The sequence below is a fragment of the Harpia harpyja genome, chromosome 21, assembly GCF_026419915.1.
Source record: "Harpia harpyja isolate bHarHar1 chromosome 21, bHarHar1 primary haplotype, whole genome shotgun sequence".
In the NCBI taxonomy this organism is placed as follows: Eukaryota; Metazoa; Chordata; class Aves; order Accipitriformes; family Accipitridae; genus Harpia; species Harpia harpyja.
In genome coordinates this window covers 1,793,680-1,815,226 of record NC_068960.1, presented here as the reverse complement: position 1 = coordinate 1,815,226, position 21,547 = coordinate 1,793,680, and the positions used below count along the sequence as shown (strand labels likewise).

Below are 21,547 nucleotides of genomic sequence, written 5' to 3'. Positions count from 1 at the left end.
GGAATGTCTTAGTTGTCCAGCATGACTGATTCCTCTCTCAGTATCATCAATATCTTCTTTTTCCACAGCTCAGACCCTGTTTTGCAAGTGAGACAAACTAAAGAAGCTCCAGCAAAACTGGAATCTCAAGCTGGGCAGCAGGTTTGCAGAAGCTCTCGCAACAGAGTCCGATCCATGTCTGGTAAATTAATATCCTGGAGTCTTACTGCCATTTCTGGGTCCATGTCACAGGCTTAAGTGTCCAAGCGCCTACTGAAGAGACCTGTGTCTAAAATAATTTGAGAATCTGGACTTCTCTGGTATTTAATAGAGGGCAGGTAACAGCAACTGTTGGCCTCAGGAGTGGTGGTGCTCCTCCTGCTTGCCTCTCCTTGCAGGAGAGCTCTGGTGATTGGTTAAGTGGTGAGCACTTGCAGTGAGAATTGCCTATGTTTATCTAACCTCATGGTTTATAAGAAACACATGTAAGGTGAAGTTCTCTTAGGTTCCCAATATTGCGCGCGCAGCTGCTAGAGGAGCTTAAAAAGACTTACTACTTCTGAGATATTTTTAGTGCTAACTAAGCATGGCTCTCCTTTCTGTTTTGTGTCTGTCTTGCTAGGTGGTCATGCCTTACGTGTTGGTGCCTTAGACAGCTCAGTCTCCCATTTTCCCAGTGGCTCAGCTTCCCAAGGGACACAGGGTCCTCCTGCTCCAGCATCTCGATCAGAGAAGACTAATCCTGCTCCACAGACACCTCTGCAGAAAGAAAAAGCAAACTTAGCTGCGTATGTCCCACTGCTGACACAGGGATGGGCAGAAATCCTGGTGCGCAGACCCACAGGTATCTTGACCTGAGTGTGGAGTGAGGTCTTTTGACTTGCTAAGAAACCAGAGCCTGGATGAAGAAGAAAAATTCATATTTAGTTGCAAATGGATCTCTTTATTGCTTACTGCCTCTTGAAACTAATACACCTGATACTTGATTCTTTGAAATCACTCTTTAGTGTTTTAAATCTACAAAAGACCTGTGAAAAGATTGAAGCAAGGACTTAAATTTGTATATTAAGTACTGTTACAGAAATAGAGCTAGATAATATCAACCCTACTTTGCATTTCCCATTTTTACACTGCTCCGTGGTCTGTCTTGAAAACCTGTCTGTGTTGTGTTTTAGCTTACCATGCTAGATTTGAGATGAATGAGGCTTATGGCTGGAGCAGCTGTATAGTTGTGTCTGCTGCTAGGGAAGAAGTAATGACATGCTCAAGGTCAAAATTCTTCAGGGAATTGTCTATTTCAGCTGAAAGTTGCTTCATGAGAAAATAACTGACCTGGTATCATTAATTAAAATACCTGAGTGTTTGGGATGCCCTTGGGGAATCTGCTGTAGTACTGAGTTACCAAGGATGGTTTTTGAAGAGCTTGGGGTGAAGTACAGAGCACTGGGAGTTACTTACTGAAAATAGGAAATTAATCAAGTGATTCTGCCAGATGTCAGGAGAACTGAGAACTTGGTTTGTTCTGATTTTTACTTGCGAAATCCAAAACAACTTGTGCTTTTTTCGATGTGAGTTGTAAACTTTCTGGAGTTGGAAGTACTTAATACTGTTCCCTAATTTTGTCTTACCAGGTAACACAAGCTGGCTAATGAGTCTGGAGAACCCGCTCAGTCCATTTTCTTCGGATATTAATAATATGCCCCTGCAAGAGCTCTCTAATGCACTCATGGCTGCAGAGCGTTTTAAGGAACACCGAGAAACGGCTCTATATAAATCCCTCTCTGTCCCCTCCTCCAGCTTGGCCACCGGCACAGCCAAACCATCACTTCTCCAGCGTTCCAACACAGGTGAGAGATGTCAAGCCAGTAGTGTGTCCAGCATAGCTGTCACTAGCCTATTTAAAGTCTGTTGAAGTTACTGCAAGTCTTCTAGAACAGTAAAGTTAGTAGCATGAGGGATAACATAGCAATGAGAAGGGGGATCAGTTCTTGTCCCTACAAGTTTTCAGTGAAAAATTCCCTTCCTCCTTGCCTCTGATGTTCCACTGGAAAAGTACCTCTCTTTCTTAAAAAGAAGAAAGAGAGGAGTAATGGAGCTTCTTTGGAGGAGTAATGTGTTTCATGCTAACTGTTTCCCAAATGAAAATGTACAAAGTCATGGACCTTTTCTCTCTTCCACTTGTTTGGGGCTGATCTGGGCATCCCACATGTGGATGAATCTTCCCATGCAGTGTTTCCATTTCCATTTGTCTTCAGTATGGGAGTTCGTGTTGGACACTAAGAGCACTAGGTTCCTGGGAGAATGGCCTATTACAAACATTGCCAGCCAGGGTCAGTTAATTGCCACCATCTTTTAGAGCATGAGATAGCAGAATGCAAATCCTGTTGGCTGCAGATTTATTCACCTTGTAAAAGGACTGTTTAGCCTGCAGACTGGTGCAGTTGAATCACTTGAGTTGCTTTTGATGGCTTTATAGTGGCCAGGACTTTTCACTATATTTAGTTTGGTGCTAGTTCACTCCAAAAGAGCTCTTAATGTTGGGAGGTTAGTGTTGACCAACAGCTGAAATATTTAAAGCTTTATGTAATCCCTGCTCAGAGCTCTTATCAACAACATCTAACACTGAGGCGCTCGGCACTGCTAGCACTGTCAAAACTGAGCAGTGGTAATAGCAGACAAGGCTTTTCTGGGAAGGTGGCATCAATGGTATGGATTGTTTGGAAATCTGGTAAAAATGCTAGTTTTCAGGTTTGTTTTAAACAGGGCAGGATATGATTTTAGGATTTCAGAATGTATAAACACAAAATTAGAGTCAAAATCAAATTATCTCCTTTTAAAAAAAAAAAATTAAATTCTTATCCATGAACTTTTATTGACTCCTACAAATTTGTGGTATTAGGTGCTAACTGATTAGTTGAAAGAAGCACTGACCTGAATGCAACTCCTGTGGCAGACTGAGAAAATAGTTTTGCCCACATTCTTGTTAACACAACTTCTACAGTAGACTTGCCAGAGCTGGCTAGTGAATGAATGTTTTGAAGAAGTTTTGCTGTCAGACTGTCATATGCATGTTCTTCCTCTTTAGAGGTTAAAACTATGTGAATCTTTATCCATATTTCTACTCTTCAGACTCTTCTGTGGGTTTAAAAATGATCTTTTGCCAAAAGAGTGTAGCTCAGGAAAAGCTCAGACTGGTTTCCTGCGTGTGCTAGGACATCACTAAGGAATTTTCTGTTTCTAAAACTCAAAGATGCATTCTTCAAAGCGAGCAGTTCGAGCCTGCATTGTTTGAATGTGTTTATGCCTCCTTACACATGTTGAGACCTTGTACCCTTAAAGTATCCCTTTGGCATCTAGTGAGCTTATCCCAGCTTGTTCTTTCCTTTGTTTTTATTTATTTATGTATTTATTTTAAAATAGGCTCTTGGTTACATTTTAAACTCTGTGCTTTTTAATTTTTTTTTTTTTTTATATAGTCTCTCCTTCCTTTTGATGTAGCTGCTCACTTGATTTCCCTTTGCAGTGGCCTCTTTCTCTTCCATGTACCAGTCCAGTTGTCAAGGGAAGTTGCACAGGAGCATATCCTGGGCAGGTATATTTATATATCTTTAAGGAAAAAAAAAAAAAAAAGTATTGCCATAGAAGAACACCTCTGATTCATAGAAAATGTATCCCTCATACTTCATTTTCCCCTTCCATGTCTCCTGTCTGTACCCAGTCTCATTACTCTCAACAAATGGGATCTTGACTAGCATGAAGAAGTCCAAGCCAGATCCAACATTTGCAAGTGCAGACAAGTTCTTAAAGCAACTTTTGTTTTAGCTGGGGTGGATTGTGAGTCATGAGGCACCGTGTTAAATGACCTGTCAAAATGTCTGAGTGGCTTGATTAATTGAATTATTTATTTTCAGCTTCATTTTACAATTGGCTTTGTGTTCTGCTAAATGTAAAAGCTCCCACTTTTGAGAATAGCATAGTATGCTACAGGACAAGCTACCCTGAAATGAAGTCCCATGCTACTCAGCCCACAGGAATCTGTCAGAATTGGACAGAGAAAAGGTTAAAGGAGCTGATATATATGTCTGATATACATATAAAGTTTGATGTTAACAACGGATGCTCATTAAAAGTTTTTTACATTAAAAAAATGAAGAAATAAATTTCAGGGGGAAATCTGCTAAATTCTAGCTTTCTGGAGGCTCTATAGTAGTGTAAAATCTTTCTCCGCTTCAGTAAAATTGACTTTGTAATTAAATGAAGTGGAGATCAAATTGCATACCTTATGAGCACACCACCTGCATTGCTTTGATAATCTGCAGTGCTTTGTGATTTTAATTAGAGGGTTGAAATGTCTTTCTGCCTTCTTTCCTTCACTGGAAAATTCTCTGTAGAGCAGCAGGGTATTCTTAACTGCTGGTTGTTGTTGACGTAGGCCTCTTAAAGCAACACAAAGATGCTGCAGTAAAATATTTTTCTGTACTTCTCCTCTCTGCTCCTATTATTCTCTTCCCACCTAAAGACTAGTGAGTGCTCGCATTATTTAAAAACACCAGCAATCTTGGCAGTAGTGTAAAAGCTAGGGAAGCTTGGAAACACTGGATATATGCAGGTGTGTTCTGGCTTGGACAGCTAACCAGATCAGCACGTTGTTTTGGGTTTTTTTGTTTTGTTTTGTTTTTTAGAAGGTATGTGTGTGCAATGCTAACTCTTAATTGCTTCTTTGAAATAACTTTGGTCCTGCGAGCTGAAATCAATCCAGGAAAAGCTGCTTTAGTGATTTTTTTTATTATTATTTTTTAAATTTTTTTTAATTTTGCTGATTTTTCTTTATTTTTTGTGTGTGCTAATTTTTTTTTTTATTATTTTACTTTGGAAAACAAATCTTGGCCTTTCAGATTGGTCTTCCAGTCCCTTGTGTGCATAATGGGAAGCCTCCTGTTCTCCAGCCTTTTCCTCAGGACAAAAAATCAAGGCCAAGAGGAGCCTTTGGTCAGACTCATCCCCATGGTCAGGGTCACTGCCTGGAGTAGAGACGATGTTAAATGCTGTGATAACCTCCTCCACTGTAGGCAGGGCTTCCAAGGAGCTTTCTTGACAGTGTGGTTTCATTAACCGTTTGTCTGATCAGATGCCACATGCAGGTTTCCCAGTATTGCTGCAGTACATGTATTACTCTTGCTCTCTTGTCCTTTCATATGTCTAGGACTGAATTGTTTTACTTCTACTGAGACATACTAGGAAAACTGCCAAACTGCAAGTAAATGGCTCCTAGTAAAATTTCTTATCTCCTTCTAGGCCACTACAAGGCACAGGAGCATTGCATTTCAATACAAGAAAAACTTACTTTTTTGCACACTTGCATAGAACTGATGTCTTCATTGCCTGGATAATGATGAACTTTTAATGCCAGTCTTGTACTTTCTTACATCTCTGTAGTTCCTGTCTGTCCTGATAACTGAGCATTGATGTACAAGGTCCCATTTCCTCATTCTGTCCCCTGCTTGTTCATCAGTAACAATTGGAAACAACTGCACTTATTTTGACCAAAGCAGATGCAGCTCTTTGCTGTGAGGGTAAGGCGATCAGTTATTCTATACAAAAGGGGAACCAGGAGCAAGTCTGACATGACAAGAAATCAAAGAACCAGAGCACTCATTCAATATGGCCTTCCATTGAAATCCCGTAGGGAAAAGGCTGGTACTTCAGAGGAGAGGATGGGGGCCTGCCAGTCTGTGCCTCTCTACAGACTTCAGTTCTTCTGCCTTGTGTCTCGATAGAATCAGCGGTGGTGCTGGAGGAAGGGACCCCGTTGGAAATGGAGCTAAAGGAAACCGAGTCCCCAGCTGGGTCTCCAGAGAGTGAAGACATTGAGACTTCATGTTCTGAACAAGTCCTGAGCGAGGAAAGGTTTGGTAAACCCCAGGAGTCTTATAGCAGGGTAAGAAGAAACGGGTTATCCAGTTCTGTCCTGTATGACAGCCCTATCTTTAGACACACGGGAGAATTGTCTGTGCTCGGAAGAGTCCCTCTTGGCGTCCTCTGAAAGAACTCGCTAATGATACCAAAATGCACATGCAGTCATGTTTGAGAGTTTGGATGGCTTGTGAGGGACTGCATGCAGAGCAGCAACAGTAAATACCTGTTTTCTGCAGGGTCCTCAATCTGCATCACTTTGTACTTGGCACCTTTCTGCTCATCTTTCACTGGAAGTGTTGGGGGGTGCCTCGAGCGTTACTGTTGTCAGCTTTTATTTTGCATATCAGGAAAACTGTTCATCTTTGTTTCTCCCTCTTTAAGTCTTCCTCAACCTCCAGCCAAGAAGAAAAATCTCTGAAGTCGGAAGACCTGGTGGAGGGTGGAATTCCCATTGGGAGAGTCCTGCCATCAGAGGATGGCCGAACACTGGAGGAGCTTTCCTTCCAGCCATCCCAGCCGCTCAGCAAGTCGAGTTCTTCTCCTGAGCTACAGACACTGCAGGAGGTCCTCAAAGATGCAAACGGCAGAGAAGTAACAAGGAGGCTGAGCACAGAAGTGAAATCAAAATCCCAGTCTGGGAACCTGGAAGGGGAAGGGCTGGGCAGTTGGCTGGGCAAGGGGGAGGATGCCAGAGTGACTGGGTCAGGCGGGTTGGATGGCACCGGTCCTGTCACCTCGCCTCGCTCTCCCTCTGGGCACCGGCCCCGGGGATACACTATCTCTGACTCAGCCCCATCAAGGAGGGGAAAAAGGATCGAAAGAGATGCCTTCAAGAGCAGAACAGCAGCCTCCAATGCTGAGAAAGTACCCGGAATAAACCCAAGGTGGGTGGAGGGGCTTATCTGAAGCTAGAAATGGTGAGCTCAGAATTGCTGCAGCCATGGCTGGCTTCGTTCAAAGTGGTCTGCTGGTTTTGTGGGATCTACAAAACAGTATCTCATTAAAAAGAAAGATTAATTACCTGTTTTTGCAGGAGCTAATACCAACATGTTGAACCCACTACCACCAAATTAACTTTGTGATTTAGGAAATGGGTCTCAAGTGGTGAAAGAAATAGATAAATAGTTTCCTCATGTTCTTAATCTATCCCAATTTAGGGTCCAAATGCACATGTGGCTTGAATGCAGGTCACGTAGAGTTAATTTTGTTGTGAACAGGATGAATTACTAGTCTTGCCATTCAAGAAATATAATGTGCAAAATGCTAAGAAGGAAAAGAAGGGGTTATAATAGTTGCTTTTTGAACTTTAGATATTGGTAGTTGCCCAAAATTGCATTATGAGACAATCTTCATCTTATTGAGGGCAGGTAAAATGCAAATGTCTGTAAAATCATTTCTCTGCTAGCCTAGAAATACCCCCCATAGCTGTGAGGCAGGAGTGCATTCCTACTCCTCTGTTCTGCGTAAAGATTGCCTTTTGAACGGGGAATTTGTGCAGCTTCCACTGTTTGACATAACCATTGTTTTTTATGACAGGGGTCTATTACAAACTGCAGGTAGTCCAGTCACCTAAAGTGTCTCTAGAAGATGAGTAATACTCTGTTAGCATTTTAATTGCTCCTCTTACTCTGTACATAACATTCTTACATACAACATATCAAAATTGACTTAATTTTTATGGTAACAGCACTTTTTTCCCCCCTCTCTCCCTTAGCTTTGTGTTTTTACAGTTGTACCACTCCCCATTCTTTGGTGATGAAAACAACAAGCCCCTTTTGTTGCCAAATGAGGTAGGCAAGTATTTTTTTTATTCTTGTAGTTAATTTTTCTAACCTTATTATTTTTTTTGAACATAAATGATAGTAATGAATGTCCAGCTTGGTGCAATTTAAAGGTGTTTCCTACCAACAGTGCCACAGATGGGAGATTTTCTGTACCCCAATCCTGGTGGCTCCCGCTTTATGGTTCTGGATTGAATTTAAGATATTGGGAGATTTTGCTGGTGCTGTTTCAGAATCCCAGCCAGAAGGCGGGATTTGTGGAGTTTTGTTTTTCGCTGGTAAGAGTGCAGGATGAAAATGGTGCATTAGGTGATATTGGCAGAACGTCACTAGACAAACCTGTCAGCCCTCCGTATAATTGGGAGTGGCCAAGAAGCTTTCTGTGGTCATATGAGAAATTAGTCATAATATGAGAAATTAATCATAAACTTCCTGGAGAAGTAGTGCTGGAACAGGGTTCTTGTGAACTGAGCACCACAGACCTGCTGATAGTTTCCCCTCACTTTAGGTTTGGGTGGTCAGGCAGTAGGGAGCCTAGGTGAGATGAGGTGCTAAAAATGTTCTTCAGAGCAAGAGACATGATAATTTTTCATGCCTGAAGTTTAAATGAAGATACGATGTAATTTGTCATGGCAAGGGCATCTAACCCATGCAGTTTGCCAGACTAATCTCATCTGAAGTATAAAACCAAGAAAGTGTGGTGACAGATGCCATATAGCACTGCTCTGTACCTTGGACTGAGGATGCACTGTGCCCTTGCAGAACAGAGTAGGGCAGCATTCATTAAGGAAGACACTAGCGAAGGTCAGGAATCTGTGCTTACTTTGTGCTGTCGTTGTCCTGAAGGGTTTTAGGGAGGGCAGTGGGTGTGTAGAGATAAGTTTTTAAAGATGTGACCAATGTTTTGATTGTAGACATTTGAAAGATCAGTGCAGCTCCTGGATCAAATTCCTTCTTACGACACACACAAGATTGCAGTGCTCTATGTTGGAGAAGGCCAGGTGAGTTGTGTGTAGATGCATTAATCCTTTAATAGTTACATCTCAACAGAAGGCCAGGCACCACTACTCCAGCTCTGAGATTTGTCCTGCTCCTGCAGTTGCCTTGCTTTTCTTTAGTTTCTTGCACTAAAAATCCATGCCTGCGTGAAGCCCTTCTAGGAAGGTAATAACCTAATCACTCATGCTGATTGAGTGCTCTTAGCATTCAGTGTGGGACTCCCATGTTCTTATTTCCTAGAGCAACAACGAAATCGCAATCCTATCAAATGAACATGGATCCTACCGCTATACAGAGTTCCTGACTGGGTTAGGGAAGCTCATTGAGCTCAAAGACTGTCAGCCAGATAAAATTTACCTTGGTGGCCTGGATGTGTGTGGGGAGGATGGACAGTTCACCTACTGTTGGCATGATGACATTATGCAAGGTAAGGTGGCTCCAGAAGTTGGAAGGATGGTCTCTTCTTATCTTAAGACTGACCTGCCTTCTACAAACTGTTGCCTTTCCAGGGATGTAGTAAAAATGACCTGGGGCTCTGTTCTCATCCCGTTCTCTCTCTGGTATCTCTGCAAGCCATGTGTTAAAGTTTGGGAGAGTTGCATACCTGCCTTATTTAAGAAAAAAAAAAAATCACACTACTTACTTTTAAAATAGTCTGCTCTATTAAAGGTTGATATGGTTTGGTGTAGAGGTTTGTAGAATAGGCTGTTTGTTCTTGAGCTGCTATGAAGCCTGTTAATTGAGGGTAGTGTGTACATGTCAAAACTCTGCTAATAATTTCTCTGTAGAACAGTATTGAAAGCAGGAGGGTTGCCATTACTGTGGTTGTTGCTAATTGAACTGTAGCATTACCCAGCTCCTGCAGCATCAAGCTGTGCAGATAATGTTCAGGATCCAACAAGCTATGATGAGCTTCCCAGATTTTTTTGTACACCTCTGTGCATCCCAATCATCATACTTAGTCCAGTTCAGCTCAATTAGGGGAAGTCCTGGTTTAAGCTATTTAACTCTTCCTCCTCAAACCAGATTCTACTTGCCGTGCTACTGTGGTCATGGAATAAATACCCAGAAGCACTTCTGCAGTCCCATTTATTTTCTATGAACAGATAGATAGCTACCCCAGCTTGATGAGAACACTTCTTCCAGTATACATCAGGCACATGCTGAAAGCCAGGCCCTTAATTCACTTTGCTGAGCCTGGTGCTAGAGAAGACTCTGCAGAGCAGTACCTAAAAACTGGCAAGAGCAGAGCTTTCAGAGGCTGCCTTTTCGCTGGCCTCGGCACTCCATGCTCCAGGTACCAGTGGAGCAATCCAGTGGGACTGGATTCAGCTGTCACAAATGGGGACAAACCTAACGAGGGAGCACAACTCATATTTTTTATTATTGGGGTGCTGGTACTACTTTGTCGTCCAGAGGAGTGCTGCATGTTGATCATTGCTGCTTACAGCACTGCTTTCCCAGGCCAGCCTAAGGATTTTTCTGTTTCCTCTTCAGCCATTTTCCACATTGCTACTCTGATGCCCACAAAGGATTTGGATAAATATCGCTGTGACAAGAAAAGGCACCTTGGGAATGATTTTGTTTCTATTGTTTACAATGATTCTGGAGAAGACTTTAAACTGGGAACAATAAAGGTACAAGATTTTACTTGCGGGTGTGTTATAAAACAGGCACGTGGCTGTTTGTAAAACCTTGATCTCATGTGTGTTATCTTAGCAGTGTTGAGATCATGAATGGAGGTTATATGCCTTGGTGGGTTCACATGTGTTAGTTTATGGCATTCACGAGAACTACGATGGCTGCCAGTAAAATGTGTATGACTATTTTATTGTTTTCTCATTAGGGACAGTTCAATTTTGTGCATGTTATCATCACACCACTTGACTATGACTGTAACCTGGTGACGCTGCAGTGTCGGAAAGGTAGGAGTCTCTCCAGCCTTTGTTCTCAGTCTTTCCTGTATCAGTGGTGCAATAACTGCCTTCACTTTGCAGTGTTTTTGCATTTCAAAAGCAAAAACTTCCAGGAGAAACTCTCTGAAACCAGTTTGCTGCCCGGTTATGTCTGGATATGTCCTATTCATGTATCTTCCCCAAGACAAAAGGTATCTTCCCATTGTACCACTCATACTGTCTTCAAGCTTAGGGCAAAGTGCCAGCAGAGTAGAGCAGGTCCTTCCAACAGTTGCTTGGGAATACTGGAGGAGAAATGAGGTGGAGGTCCCTGTGGCTTTGGCCTCTGCTGTCCTTCCCAGCACTGCAGGACCCGATACTTGGAAACCGATCATGGCTCCATGGAAGTTCAGCAGTGCTGGTGCAGTGTTCTGCAGGGGTGTTTGCTTTCCTCTTACCAAAGGGGCACTTCTGGGGTGTTTTTTGCTCACACTTTGGTTCATGTGATAAAGAGCCCAGCAGGCTCTCCTCAAAACCTGTATGGAGCAGCCAGAATTTGAGAGCCAGTTGTGTTAAGTTGCACTGCAAGTTCTGTTACAGTTGGAGCTGTAGAGCTCGATGGGAGCTTCTGAGATTCTGTGATGCAATTCCTCAGGTTTATATTACTTATCTGTTTAGTAACTGGCAACCTTTGGCTTGTTCTTAACTGTCTTACAATAATTTTTTTCTTCTTCCTTTAAAACGAAGACATGGAGGGTCTCGTAGACACGAGTGTCGCTAAGATCATCTCTGATAAGAACCTGCCATTTGTAGCCCGTCAGATGGCCTTGCATGCTAACGTGAGTACTCCTGAGCTCCCGGAGACCTTCTGTCTTTCAGCTGGTGTCTTGGTCCATCACCAGCTTCCAAGGAAATGAGTAGGGCTTGCTAAAGCAAATAAATATCTTTTCTGCTTCCATTATTGCTGTGAACCTTTAAGTCAGAGTTAGCACGTGAACAGTTATAACAGAGCTGTATTTCAGTTGCTGTCAAACTGTACTGAAACATTCTATTAATTTTATTGTCATGGTTATGTTAATGTCCCTCCCCTCTTTCCCTGCTTCTCCCCACCCTTCCCAAATTAGATGGCTTCCCAGGTTCATCATAGTCGATCAAACCCTACTGACACCTACCCATCCAAATGGATTGCAAGGCTACGTCATATCAAGAGACTAAGGCACCGGGTAAGTAAAGCTGTCTGTTCTAAGTGTTTAGAACTGGGCTCTGTCTTAGAACCTTATTACAAACAAGGCACAAAAAATCAGCTATCAAAACTTGCTGAATAAGAGGAGGAGTATGTGTATGAAGGTTAGAATCCAGCTCTTGTGGGAATGCTAAGTGTAGCTATGTAGGTCTGGATTTGCGAGCTTCCAAACAGCTTCCCTGGCAGCAAGGGGTTTGGGAACCCTTATACCTGGACACAGAGCTGCACCCACATGGCACCGTGCTAGGGATGATAGGACAAGCTGTCCTGAGTAACCTGTCCCGCCCTGCCCAAATGAAGAGTGAAAAGAGTTTCAGAGAGAATGGAGCTCATCTGTTCTTGTTTGACTTTCAGCTACGTGAAGAAACCCAGTACCAGACTCCTGGCCTTCCCCTGCAGATGCATCCATCTGCTCCGACAAAGCCCCCTCCCCAGATCCCTCAGGACCCTCCACCCACCTATGAGACTGGACAGAGGAAGAGGCTGATCTCCTCGGTGGACGACTTCACAGAGTTTGTGTAGGTCCCAGCGGGTCGGTGTGTCTGCTCTGGGACGGACAAGGCAGCGAAAGCGTTTTACCTGCGTGCTGACTCCGTGCGGCTGCATGGACATACAGGAGAAGGGTTTGGCGGGCGCAGTGTGGCTGTGCTGCTTGCATGTGGACTCGGCATGGAACCGTACTGGGAGCCTTGAATGTTTCACTGTCTCAGCCTGCCACTGTTGTCTGATGAGGACACTGTATCCCCAGCAGATGCTCTGAGAGGACCAATTCTGTGTTTTGTTTTTATTTGGTTTGAGCTATTTCAAGGCTTCCATCTCTGATGGGATCTTTCCTGCAGATCCTTTCTTGGATTCCTTCCACACCAGCATCTGGTAGAAGCAGACAAAGTACGATGTTCTGCAGTGCATCATGTAGTTGGAAGGTGCAGGAATTGTGGGAATTTTGACCACTTTATTGGGAATGAAATATGATGTACTGAGAATCCAGTTACTATTTCTAAGCACCGTGGAATCCCAGCTTCCTCTCCGGGCCTTGGTGCCTCTCAGCACTCAGCTCAGGCTCTCAGACTTGTTCTGCTGCCAGCTCCTGGTAAGAGTCAATTTGGGTTCTCAAGTGACCTGTCAAACGTGCTGCTTAAATTCCCAAGGATTTGTCTCCATTTTAAGAGATTCACAGCAAACCCTCCCTCATTCAGCAGAAATGATTTTGCTACCAGAAGTAACACAAACCAGGGAGGTGGATGCCACTCACTGGAGCAGCAGAATGGCAGAGAGCTGGGCCATGAATTACTTGTGATGAACAGTCTGACCCACCAGGCTGACTGCAAGGATTTAGCCAGAGGCCAGCCCTGGCTTCTAGGTTCAGCTGCAGAATTTCCACTAGTTGCAGCGATGCTGGGGGTAACTCTTGTCCTTCTCTGTGCACCCTGTAAATCCTGTTTCGAAAGACTGTTGACATGTTTTGGGGCATCATCTCTGAACGAGTTTTGCCTGTTGCACTAACGCATAGTGACAGTCTCTCCTCCTGGGACCTTGGCTGTTGAAGTGGTTAACAGGCGGTCCTTTCAGTGCAGGTGTGTACAGGTGGAATGGGATTATGTAGCCCATCTTGTGGTAAGATGGTCATCAGACACTACACTACCCAACTGGGAGAAACCATGTAAGCTGGACTATACTGTGAGTACTTTATCTATCTCCTGCTTTGTCAATAAATGGGAAGCGTGGCTTTTTGGTAACAGATAACAGCAGCGCCCTTGCAGTGGAGATGAAGACAAGTGCAATCTGCACATGGAACTGTGAAGTGACAGGCGAGGGGACAAAAGTGATGCTACTAGCTTGTGCAGGGCTGTTTGGGAACTCTAAGTGTATGTTGTGTTTTGAGTGTTTATAAGTCGTAAAGGAAATAAAATATTTGTATGGTCAGTGGGTTCTTGCTGGCCTGGGAAGATTCAAACTGTGTTTCATAGTAATTTAAATTCCTTCCCTCTTTCTCCTTTCAGTTTTCTGATCCATATTGCTCATATTTCAGTAACTACCAGCCACACCTCCAAGTTCTGGACATGGTGCGATACCTGGCTGTGTTCCAGTCCCTGTACTGGGGATGTTCCCTCTGGTTCAGCTTCAGGTAACCTCTGCAACGGGGGGGGGGAGCTTTCCTGCTGGCATTTCCCACCGCACGTGAGCCGGAGCAGCTCGCTGTGTTTGTGCAGCAGCATCCTGGGGCTGAGCAAGCCCTTGTGCCATACTCTGCCTTGGTTGAGCCTCCTTTACGTTGACAGCAGACCCTTCACTGACAAGCTGATATTGTTAATTACAGCCCAGAGCTGCCCTAATAGGCTGGCTGATTTAAGAAACCATCCTGTATTTCTGCAGGAGACCTTAATTAAAACTCCAGTCACAAACAAAGAGAATAACAATGGGGTGGGGAGGAATGTCTGTGGACTAGCTCTGAGTAGCGCTGCTTTGCCCGTGCCTTTGCTGAGCTCTTGCTGGTAGCAGTGAGCGGGCTGGAGTGAGCGTAACAGAAGCACCAGAGCCAGGTCATAGCAGTCATCTTTTATTTGACCTTGTCATTTTTTAAGAAACATCCCCACAGTTACAAAATACGATATTTTTGTTTGCAGTGAAATGCTGACCAGACAGTAACAGTTGGCATATTGGTCACAATCTTCTGTTCCTTTTTTTAAAAAAAAGCACTTATATAAGAAGTCCCTCCCTCTCCCTTTTAAAAACTAATGGATAGGGTTTTTTATTTAAGCAGCTTGATACTGTTGCATCTTTGTGAGACTTAAGACAATAAATAAGAAACCATCTCTTGGTGACTACAAACACAGAAATATACATTCAGGAGTATTTATTGGCTAGGGCTGCAAGTCAAGTTTATTGCTGTCGGGGGGTATAGCTCCATGACTGGTAACTCTGGCTGCAGCTAAGTTCATGTATACGCAGTACCTTAGCTGGGACAGTGAAGGAACCCTGTGAGTGTTGCTATAGTTTGTACAAATAAATGCTGCGATGAGAACTATGATTGCTTGAAAGCTGTCAGTGGTGCCACCACGCACATGGGCCCTTGCGGAGGTGTTTGGCTTTTCAAGAAACAACTGTGGGTTCCAGAGCTGCTCTCCGTACTTCAAGTGAAGGAAAGAAGTAGGGCAGTTGTCTTATCCTGTTTCTGCTCCTCTTTGATTAGAAGAAGCACTTGGTAAGTCACACGCATCAAGTCACACTCACACACACGCAGAGCAAGCTTGGTAGGAAACAGGCACTTGGGAACAAAAATCCTCACGCTTCAATTGGGGAGCATCCTTGTTACACTGCCCGCTTGCCTCCCGTTAGCTTATTAAAGGCTGTTCTGAGCAGTCGGGGCCCTGCTTGCCACTGCCTCTTGCCTCTGTCTCTCCTTCCTGCACTTAACTCCGATTAACAACCTCTTTTAAATGAGCATACTCAAGCTGTGGGGACAGGGAGGGGCTGAGAACTGAACTTTTTGGCTTTTGAAGATGCAAGAGCTTTCCAAGACCTGCTTGGTTCATTTTACTCGCTGAACGTTCCCACATGGCCCTCAGGGGTGGCTGGATCTATGCATGTTGCTCCACTACAGCAGGAAAGGGATGCACAGGTGCAGCCAGGTGTGGAGCTGGAGGTTAAAAGTGGCAGTTTTGGTGCAGTTATGCTTAGGAGATCTCCCATGTAAGAACCCAAAAGAGAGTAAGAGCTGGTGGCCCACCCAGCAGCACATGCCAGCGACTGCTTTCCTATAGTAACCCTCCTTTTTCCATCTCTCTGCTGGTCTGCATGCTTACACAGCGGTGTTAGAAAATGAGCAACTTGCTTTTGTCTTTGTGGGTAGTTGCTGTTTGTGCAACTAAATACTTCTCCAGTGCCTTTCCTTTTGAGGCATAGCCAAAGAGTCAGAAACTTCTGTCTTTAAAGACAGAAGTAGAACAGAGTTCCTGAGTTTCACCCAGAGCCTGTGCTTCTCTCACCAAATAGGATTTTGCTTTATAACTGCATCCTTCCTAGCCCCAGGGAGGACATTCCAGAGGGGCAATGAGCTTAGGAGCTGGATGTGACTGCAGATGTGTGCCCAGCACTATTATCAGCACTGCAGTGCCACAGCCTAGGTATCCTGGTACATCTCAGCTGCTCGTTTTACTGCCTTAGGGGTTTTTTGGACATGGCTTGCAAGCACTTGCACCAGTACTGCACCTGTCACCAAAAAAGAGTCACGGGCATCTACCAGAGTTGAGCCTGGTGGCTGTGCTGCTTGGGTAAGTAAAAGGGACCAAAAAATACAAGGCCAGTAGTTTTAATCTCTGCCTTGAAAACCAGTTTTAGAACCAGAAGAGTTCTGGGGAGGATGGAGCTGTTTGTAAAAGGAGTAACAAATCACGTCTGTACAGTTCACAAAGCTTACTAACATCAGCACCTGAGCCAGCACTGGGCCCCATCCCTGGCCTCTGCAGCCCTCACTGCTGGTTCTACCTGCTCCAGGCACCTGCTGCTGCCGAGCTGGAATCCTCCATCTCCAACTACTGCCACTGAACTCTAGGCACTTCTCTGTCATCTCCTCTTCTACCTGCCTTGCCTTCCCATTACGACAGCTTCATGCTTACTAGCATTAGTTTTCTCCTCTCTGCACTTTACTTCCCTCTGCAATCTGCTCTTTCAACAACCTCTATGGTGACCAACCACCATCACAGTTTAAGTAGATGATCTTCAAGCTACAGCACACTTGTTTTCTCCTGCCCGCATCCTTCTGCAACCTTTCCACAGCGTCTATCCTTCATATCAACTGAGTTTTTCAAAGGTAACTTCCACCAGTCCCAATGCCATCACAAAGAGCACCCCCATGTCCTCCTTCAGTCAGCCTTAAGGGACATGGGCAGGCGCCTGGAGCCAAGGAAGCACAGCTGGAATGAAATCTTATTTAAAAGTATCTAACAACACAGCACAGCAGAAGTGCTGGGAGCTGGATGGGGAGACTCAGGAGGTGATGTGATTAGTAATGGAAGTAAGTGTCTGCGAAGACCCCTTGCTCTGCCCAGAAAGGTCTCCCCTGCCAGCGGAAGGGGACGGATGCTGCCAGGACCACCAGCATCAGAGGCAAGATGCAGCCTAACGCGAGGCACCCTCCGCTGCGGCACTGCCCGCCTGGTCTTGCTGCGTAACGCTTCCCTTCGACTCTCGCATTTCTAAAGCGTGGAACAGGTTCTGGGAACACACCAACTAGCACACTGCGGGGCTTACCCTCCCCTGCCACGCTCCGCTCCACCGGCAGCGACTGGCCCAGAGCCAGCCCGGCCGAACCTCAGCTGGGAGGAGAGCACACGCACCACATGCACACAGACACCTAATACTTTATATACACGGGACATTCCCAAGAAGAAGCACTTAATACATCCTTTAAATAACTCTGACAATAGTATTCTGTCTCCTATCTACATGTTTCAAACACGTTACCGATGCTATGAAAATATAGCAAACATACAAAAATATATACATTTAAAAACAAAACATATAAATTACTTACAATATACATAACGTGAAATGGGGATGAAGTGAAGGCAGCCCTTGGGAAGGCTTCAGCCGCTGCTCAGCACCCCCCACGCTGCGAGCAGGGGGTGCCCCACGGCGCAGCCCCTCCCCGGCCGGGCATGGCGAGCACAGGCCAGCTGTAGCCCCGTGCACGGCGAGTCCCGGGGAGCTGCGGGGTGGCAGGACTGGAGGGACCCCGACAAAAGCTCTGTTAGGGCTTCACCTGCCTCCCCCGACGCCTTTGTGCTTCTCGTAGGAAAGATGCCAGGAGGTACCGGCCCGGCTGCCTCAGGCTGGGGCCTTCTGGGGGCTGCGGTCACTTCACCAGCACTTGCTCATTTCAGTTTATGATTTAAACCAATAAACAAACAAAAAAAAAATACTGCTTTTTGTGATATATTATCCCGTTCTTGTTAGATCGCATGTGTCATTGTTAGCCGAGGAAAGCAACGTTTAAAGTGCTGGGCAGTACATACGAACAAGTAAACCAAAAAAATACATATACTTACGTCAATACATTCCTTGGATTAGAAAAGCCAAGCAGCCAGCAGTGCCCGCACCCCGTGGGCCACCGCGTGGGGGGCGAGCACTGGCAGGCAGGGGCTGGGTGGGGGACCGCAGCGAAGCCAGCACGTTGGCAACCCCACGCTCAGAGACGGCTGAAAGCCGCCCGAGGTCTCCACACCCCTCGGGCTGAGCTGCTGCTCCTTATCCCCTCCGAGCCTGGCCAGGTAGCAGGGCTGGCAGCTCGCTGCAGCTTGCAATGATGTCATTTGTTTTAAATATTGGATTTCTTTAAATACAAATAATAGTACCAATTTCTGGAAGATAAAAGTAGCCAATACTGGAAATTAACTGATCTGGGTGTAGATATCATTTATCTATATCTATATATATATTTATGCTTTAAAAAAAAAAAAAAAAAAAAAAAAAAGATTGGTTAAATATCTTCTCAAAACCTGTAGCTTTCCTCCACAGTGTGACTGGTCGACAAAAATCCAAGACTCAGTTCAAACCTTCAAGACCTGGGGCTCTCCTCTCCCCCTTTCCATCCGGCACAGCCAGCGGCGAAGGGAGGTGAGCTTTGTACCGGTCACCCTGTGCCAGTCCCCAGTAAAGTGTCCTTGTGACAGTCGCCATATGCAGGCTGTTTGCAGATGGGGCCATTTAGCAAAAGAGACAACTTTTTAATACTGCCCTACCCCAACAGGGATTTTCTGCACGCCGACCGTACCCCGCACAGCCTTCCCCAGCTGTCCCCGAGGGAAAGGCTCAGCCTTCTCCAACCAACCCTTCATGCTGGAAACCACATCTGATGCAGACGGTCAGGTCCGTGGAGGACGGCGGCTGTGCCAGCCCCGTTGCCGGCATCAGCCCCGTGCGCCCCGGCAGGCACAGCCGCCGCGGCGGGAGCTTTCAGAAGCGGCAGCTCCTGAGGCTCCAGGTCTGCACGGCAGGCACAGCCCACCCTTCGCAAACCCCTTCCCAGGCGCTCTCTGCCCTCCGAGGGCATTGCTCCCCGCGATGCCCAGCACGCCGCCTGTTATTTGACAGCGGGGTGCACCCTGTTCTTGGCCCGGAGGGGCCGTTTCTTCTTCACCGCCGGAGCTACAGCGGCGTAGGGTTTGCGTGGGGGCAGCACAGAAGCCGCCACGCTGATGCCTCTGCTAGCTCGAAGGAGCCGGCTGGGCACAGAGCCCCTGCTGCCTGGTGGGGCGGCAGGAGAGTTGGGGGACAGCGGGGCGTCCCGCGGGGGCTGCAGGTCCGTGTCGGAGGAGATCTCGGGTGAGGGCCCCTGCTCTGTGCTGCCTGCGCAGTACCTGCTCAGGACGTCCTCCGACATCTGGGTGTACCTCCTCCTGGAGCGGCGGCTCTGAGAGCCCTCCAGCTGGTGCTCGATGCGGTACACGTCCTCCGTCACCTGGTTGACCCGGTCAAATTGGGCGAGCAGCATCTCAAAGAGGGAAAGGAGGCGCTGGATGTCGGCGTCCACTTCCAGGCTGTCCCGGGTGCTCAGCACGAGGCTCAGCCCGTCCAGCTGGCTGGAGGAGGTGGAAGCCCTGGAGCTGTCAGAGGCAGCGCTGGGAGTGGGGCCCCGAAAGGACTTGGAGTCACTGGAGTCTCGGGACGGCAGTGGCTCCATCCCTTCGAACCTCACCTTGTGTCGGAACTGGAAGAGAACAGGGGAGCAGGGGATGGAGTTATTTCAGTTAAGTGGGAACGCTGTGGCACTGTGTCCTGTTCCAAACAGCCCCAGGGCTGCTCCCAGCCATTCCTGGTGGGCCAGGCCACAGCACGGACCCAGGGATAGATCCCAGATAAAGCCACGTGGAACTGTGGGCCTGAGAACTGGCAGCAGATGCCCCTACAACACCCCATCGCTAACCCAGCTCTTGGGCCTCCAGGAATGAACACTGCTCCAGCCCTCACCTGCCAGAGGAACGTGACTGTGAACAGCAGTGGGAAGTAGCCAGAGGCAAACGAAGGCCAAGGATGGTGGACATCATTGATTCTCTGCCAACATCTGCAGCATACTGCCTGCTACGAGGCCCCTTCTCCACAGAATCTCCCAGGCTGCACTCACCTCCTTGGCTTTGCTGAAGCCCATCCACATCTTCAGCCTGCGCACGAAGAGCTCCACCATCTCGTAGTCCTGGGGCTCGAAGGCTGGGCGGTACAGCTCGAAGTGCATTTCCCGGTAGCTGTAGATAAGCACCACGGTGAACAGCCTCAGCACAATCCACACCTCCAGGATGATGTAGCTGGTGCAGAACAGGCAGTAGAGGCCCGAGGACTCGGGCAGGCAGGGGCGGAGGTTCACGCTGCCCCGCAGCATGGCAAACAGCAGCAGGAGGCTGCTGCCGACACTGCGGAAGGACTCCGAGGAGGAGGAGAAGAGCTGCAAGGAGGACATCGGAGATGTAATGAGAAAGGGATCGGTAGCAAAATGTTCCCCTGACCCCTGAAACTCACTACCCCATCTTACAAAGCACGAGCCCCAAGGAGTGGCCCACAAATCAGCCACGACAGCCATGCCCACAAATCAGCATGACAGTCCCTGGCCAAAACCGCCTGGCCTGTGGCAGACGAGCACCCCGCGCAGGCTGGGCGCTGGAGCACCCGGAGGACCCGCTGAGCTTTGCTCGCAGTCGTGGCGTGGCGAGGGACGAGGGGCAACGCGACGCTGGGCGGCCCTCGCTGACAACCGGCCGCTCTGCAAGGCGAGGCGAGGGCAGCAGGCAGTTACCAGGAAGCCGAGCTGAGCGTAGGCCAGGATGAGGACGGCGAACGCCAGCCCTGCAGCGGTCAGCTCCTTCGCAGACTTCTGAAAGGTTTTCCCAAACACGGACCACTGCCTGACGAAACGCAGCTGCTGGGCAGCCTAGGACCAAGAGAGAGGATGGCGTTACAACACGCGCCCATCGCAGAGGCTGCTGCAAGATCCTTCCAGCCCAGGGAAGGGTCTTTCAAACATATCTACAAGTCCGAGAAATGCAAACTGGCAGAGTGGAGGACATTCTAGTCAACGGGCTCCTTGCAGAAAAAAATCATCCCATCAGCCACACTAGGGTGAATTCCCCAAGGGAATTGAGGGCCTTTAGAGACCCAAAGTGCTACAGCAAAGATGCATGTGGCATCACTGCCCACCACCTCTGTCCTGCAGTAGAGTCTGGATGTGGCAGCAGCCCTGTTGCATTTGATCAGTGCCTGGCACAGCAGGACCACGGTCTTGCATTTGTTTTTTACTTCAGGGCCCTTTGCTGCCCATGACATGGGACTGTGCACGGATGACAAGCTGGCACAAAAGAACCAAAGCACACATCTCTGCCCACATGCTGTTCCTACCCAACCCTCTCCATACCTGCACAGTCAAGAGGAAGAGGAGGGACGCAGCCAAGGTGCTGAAGACGGTGTTGAGAAAGGCCACCTGGTAGAAGTTGGTGAAACCCTTGCGGTTGTTGAGGTACTTGAGCCACTGCTGGTCGGCAAGGGTGGCTTGGCTGAGGTGTACCACCACGGTGCAAGTGGTGAGCAGGATGAAGACCCACTGGCCGTAGTTGCCCCACAGGGTGAAGTAGGCTCTGCCTTCCTTCTTGATGGACAATGACTCCGACACCACGAAGTAGACCACAAACATCATGAGGAAGACCTGGGGGAGGAATGGAGAGGTTACCAGGGAAGGAGAGGGCAATGTT

General features: G+C 47.0%; 2 protein-coding genes across 9 annotated transcripts in view; one reads left to right on the top strand and one right to left on the bottom strand.

Annotated features, from left to right (window-relative positions):
* Positions 1 to 13,767, top strand: part of TSC2 (TSC complex subunit 2) — a 34,366-nt gene extending 20,599 nt beyond the window's left edge. For 4 of the 7 annotated variants that reach the window (XM_052773112.1, XM_052773109.1, XM_052773108.1 and 1 more), the window contains 14 exons: positions 69 to 181; positions 602 to 823; positions 1,611 to 1,826; positions 3,503 to 3,571; positions 5,757 to 5,917; positions 6,277 to 6,779; positions 7,610 to 7,685; positions 8,591 to 8,677; positions 8,916 to 9,102; positions 10,173 to 10,312; positions 10,522 to 10,600; positions 11,318 to 11,409; positions 11,695 to 11,793; positions 12,168 to 13,767. In XM_052773112.1, the coding sequence (XP_052629072.1) occupies positions 69 to 181; positions 602 to 823; positions 1,611 to 1,826; positions 3,503 to 3,571; positions 5,757 to 5,917; positions 6,277 to 6,779; positions 7,610 to 7,685; positions 8,591 to 8,677; positions 8,916 to 9,102; positions 10,173 to 10,312; positions 10,522 to 10,600; positions 11,318 to 11,409; positions 11,695 to 11,793; positions 12,168 to 12,335 (2,212 nt within the window). In that variant the 3' untranslated portion in view covers positions 12,336 to 13,767. The remainder of the gene's footprint in view (positions 1 to 68; positions 182 to 601; positions 824 to 1,610; positions 1,827 to 3,502; positions 3,572 to 5,756; positions 5,918 to 6,276; positions 6,780 to 7,609; positions 7,686 to 8,590; positions 8,678 to 8,915; positions 9,103 to 10,172; positions 10,313 to 10,521; positions 10,601 to 11,317; positions 11,410 to 11,694; positions 11,794 to 12,167) is intronic. The other 3 variants (XM_052773111.1, XM_052773110.1, XM_052773114.1) reach the window with 1 other exon arrangement.
* A 590-nt stretch (positions 13,768 to 14,357) lies between these two features.
* The window catches only part of PKD1 (polycystin 1, transient receptor potential channel interacting), a 99,523-nt gene continuing 92,333 nt past the window's right edge, over positions 14,358 to 21,547 (bottom strand). For both annotated transcript variants that reach the window (XM_052773106.1, XM_052773107.1), the window contains 4 exons: positions 21,214 to 21,501; positions 20,599 to 20,733; positions 19,936 to 20,250; positions 14,358 to 19,521 (listed from right to left, as the gene is read on the bottom strand). In XM_052773106.1, the coding sequence (XP_052629066.1) occupies positions 18,895 to 19,521; positions 19,936 to 20,250; positions 20,599 to 20,733; positions 21,214 to 21,501 (1,365 nt within the window). In that variant the 3' untranslated portion in view covers positions 14,358 to 18,894. The remainder of the gene's footprint in view (positions 19,522 to 19,935; positions 20,251 to 20,598; positions 20,734 to 21,213; positions 21,502 to 21,547) is intronic.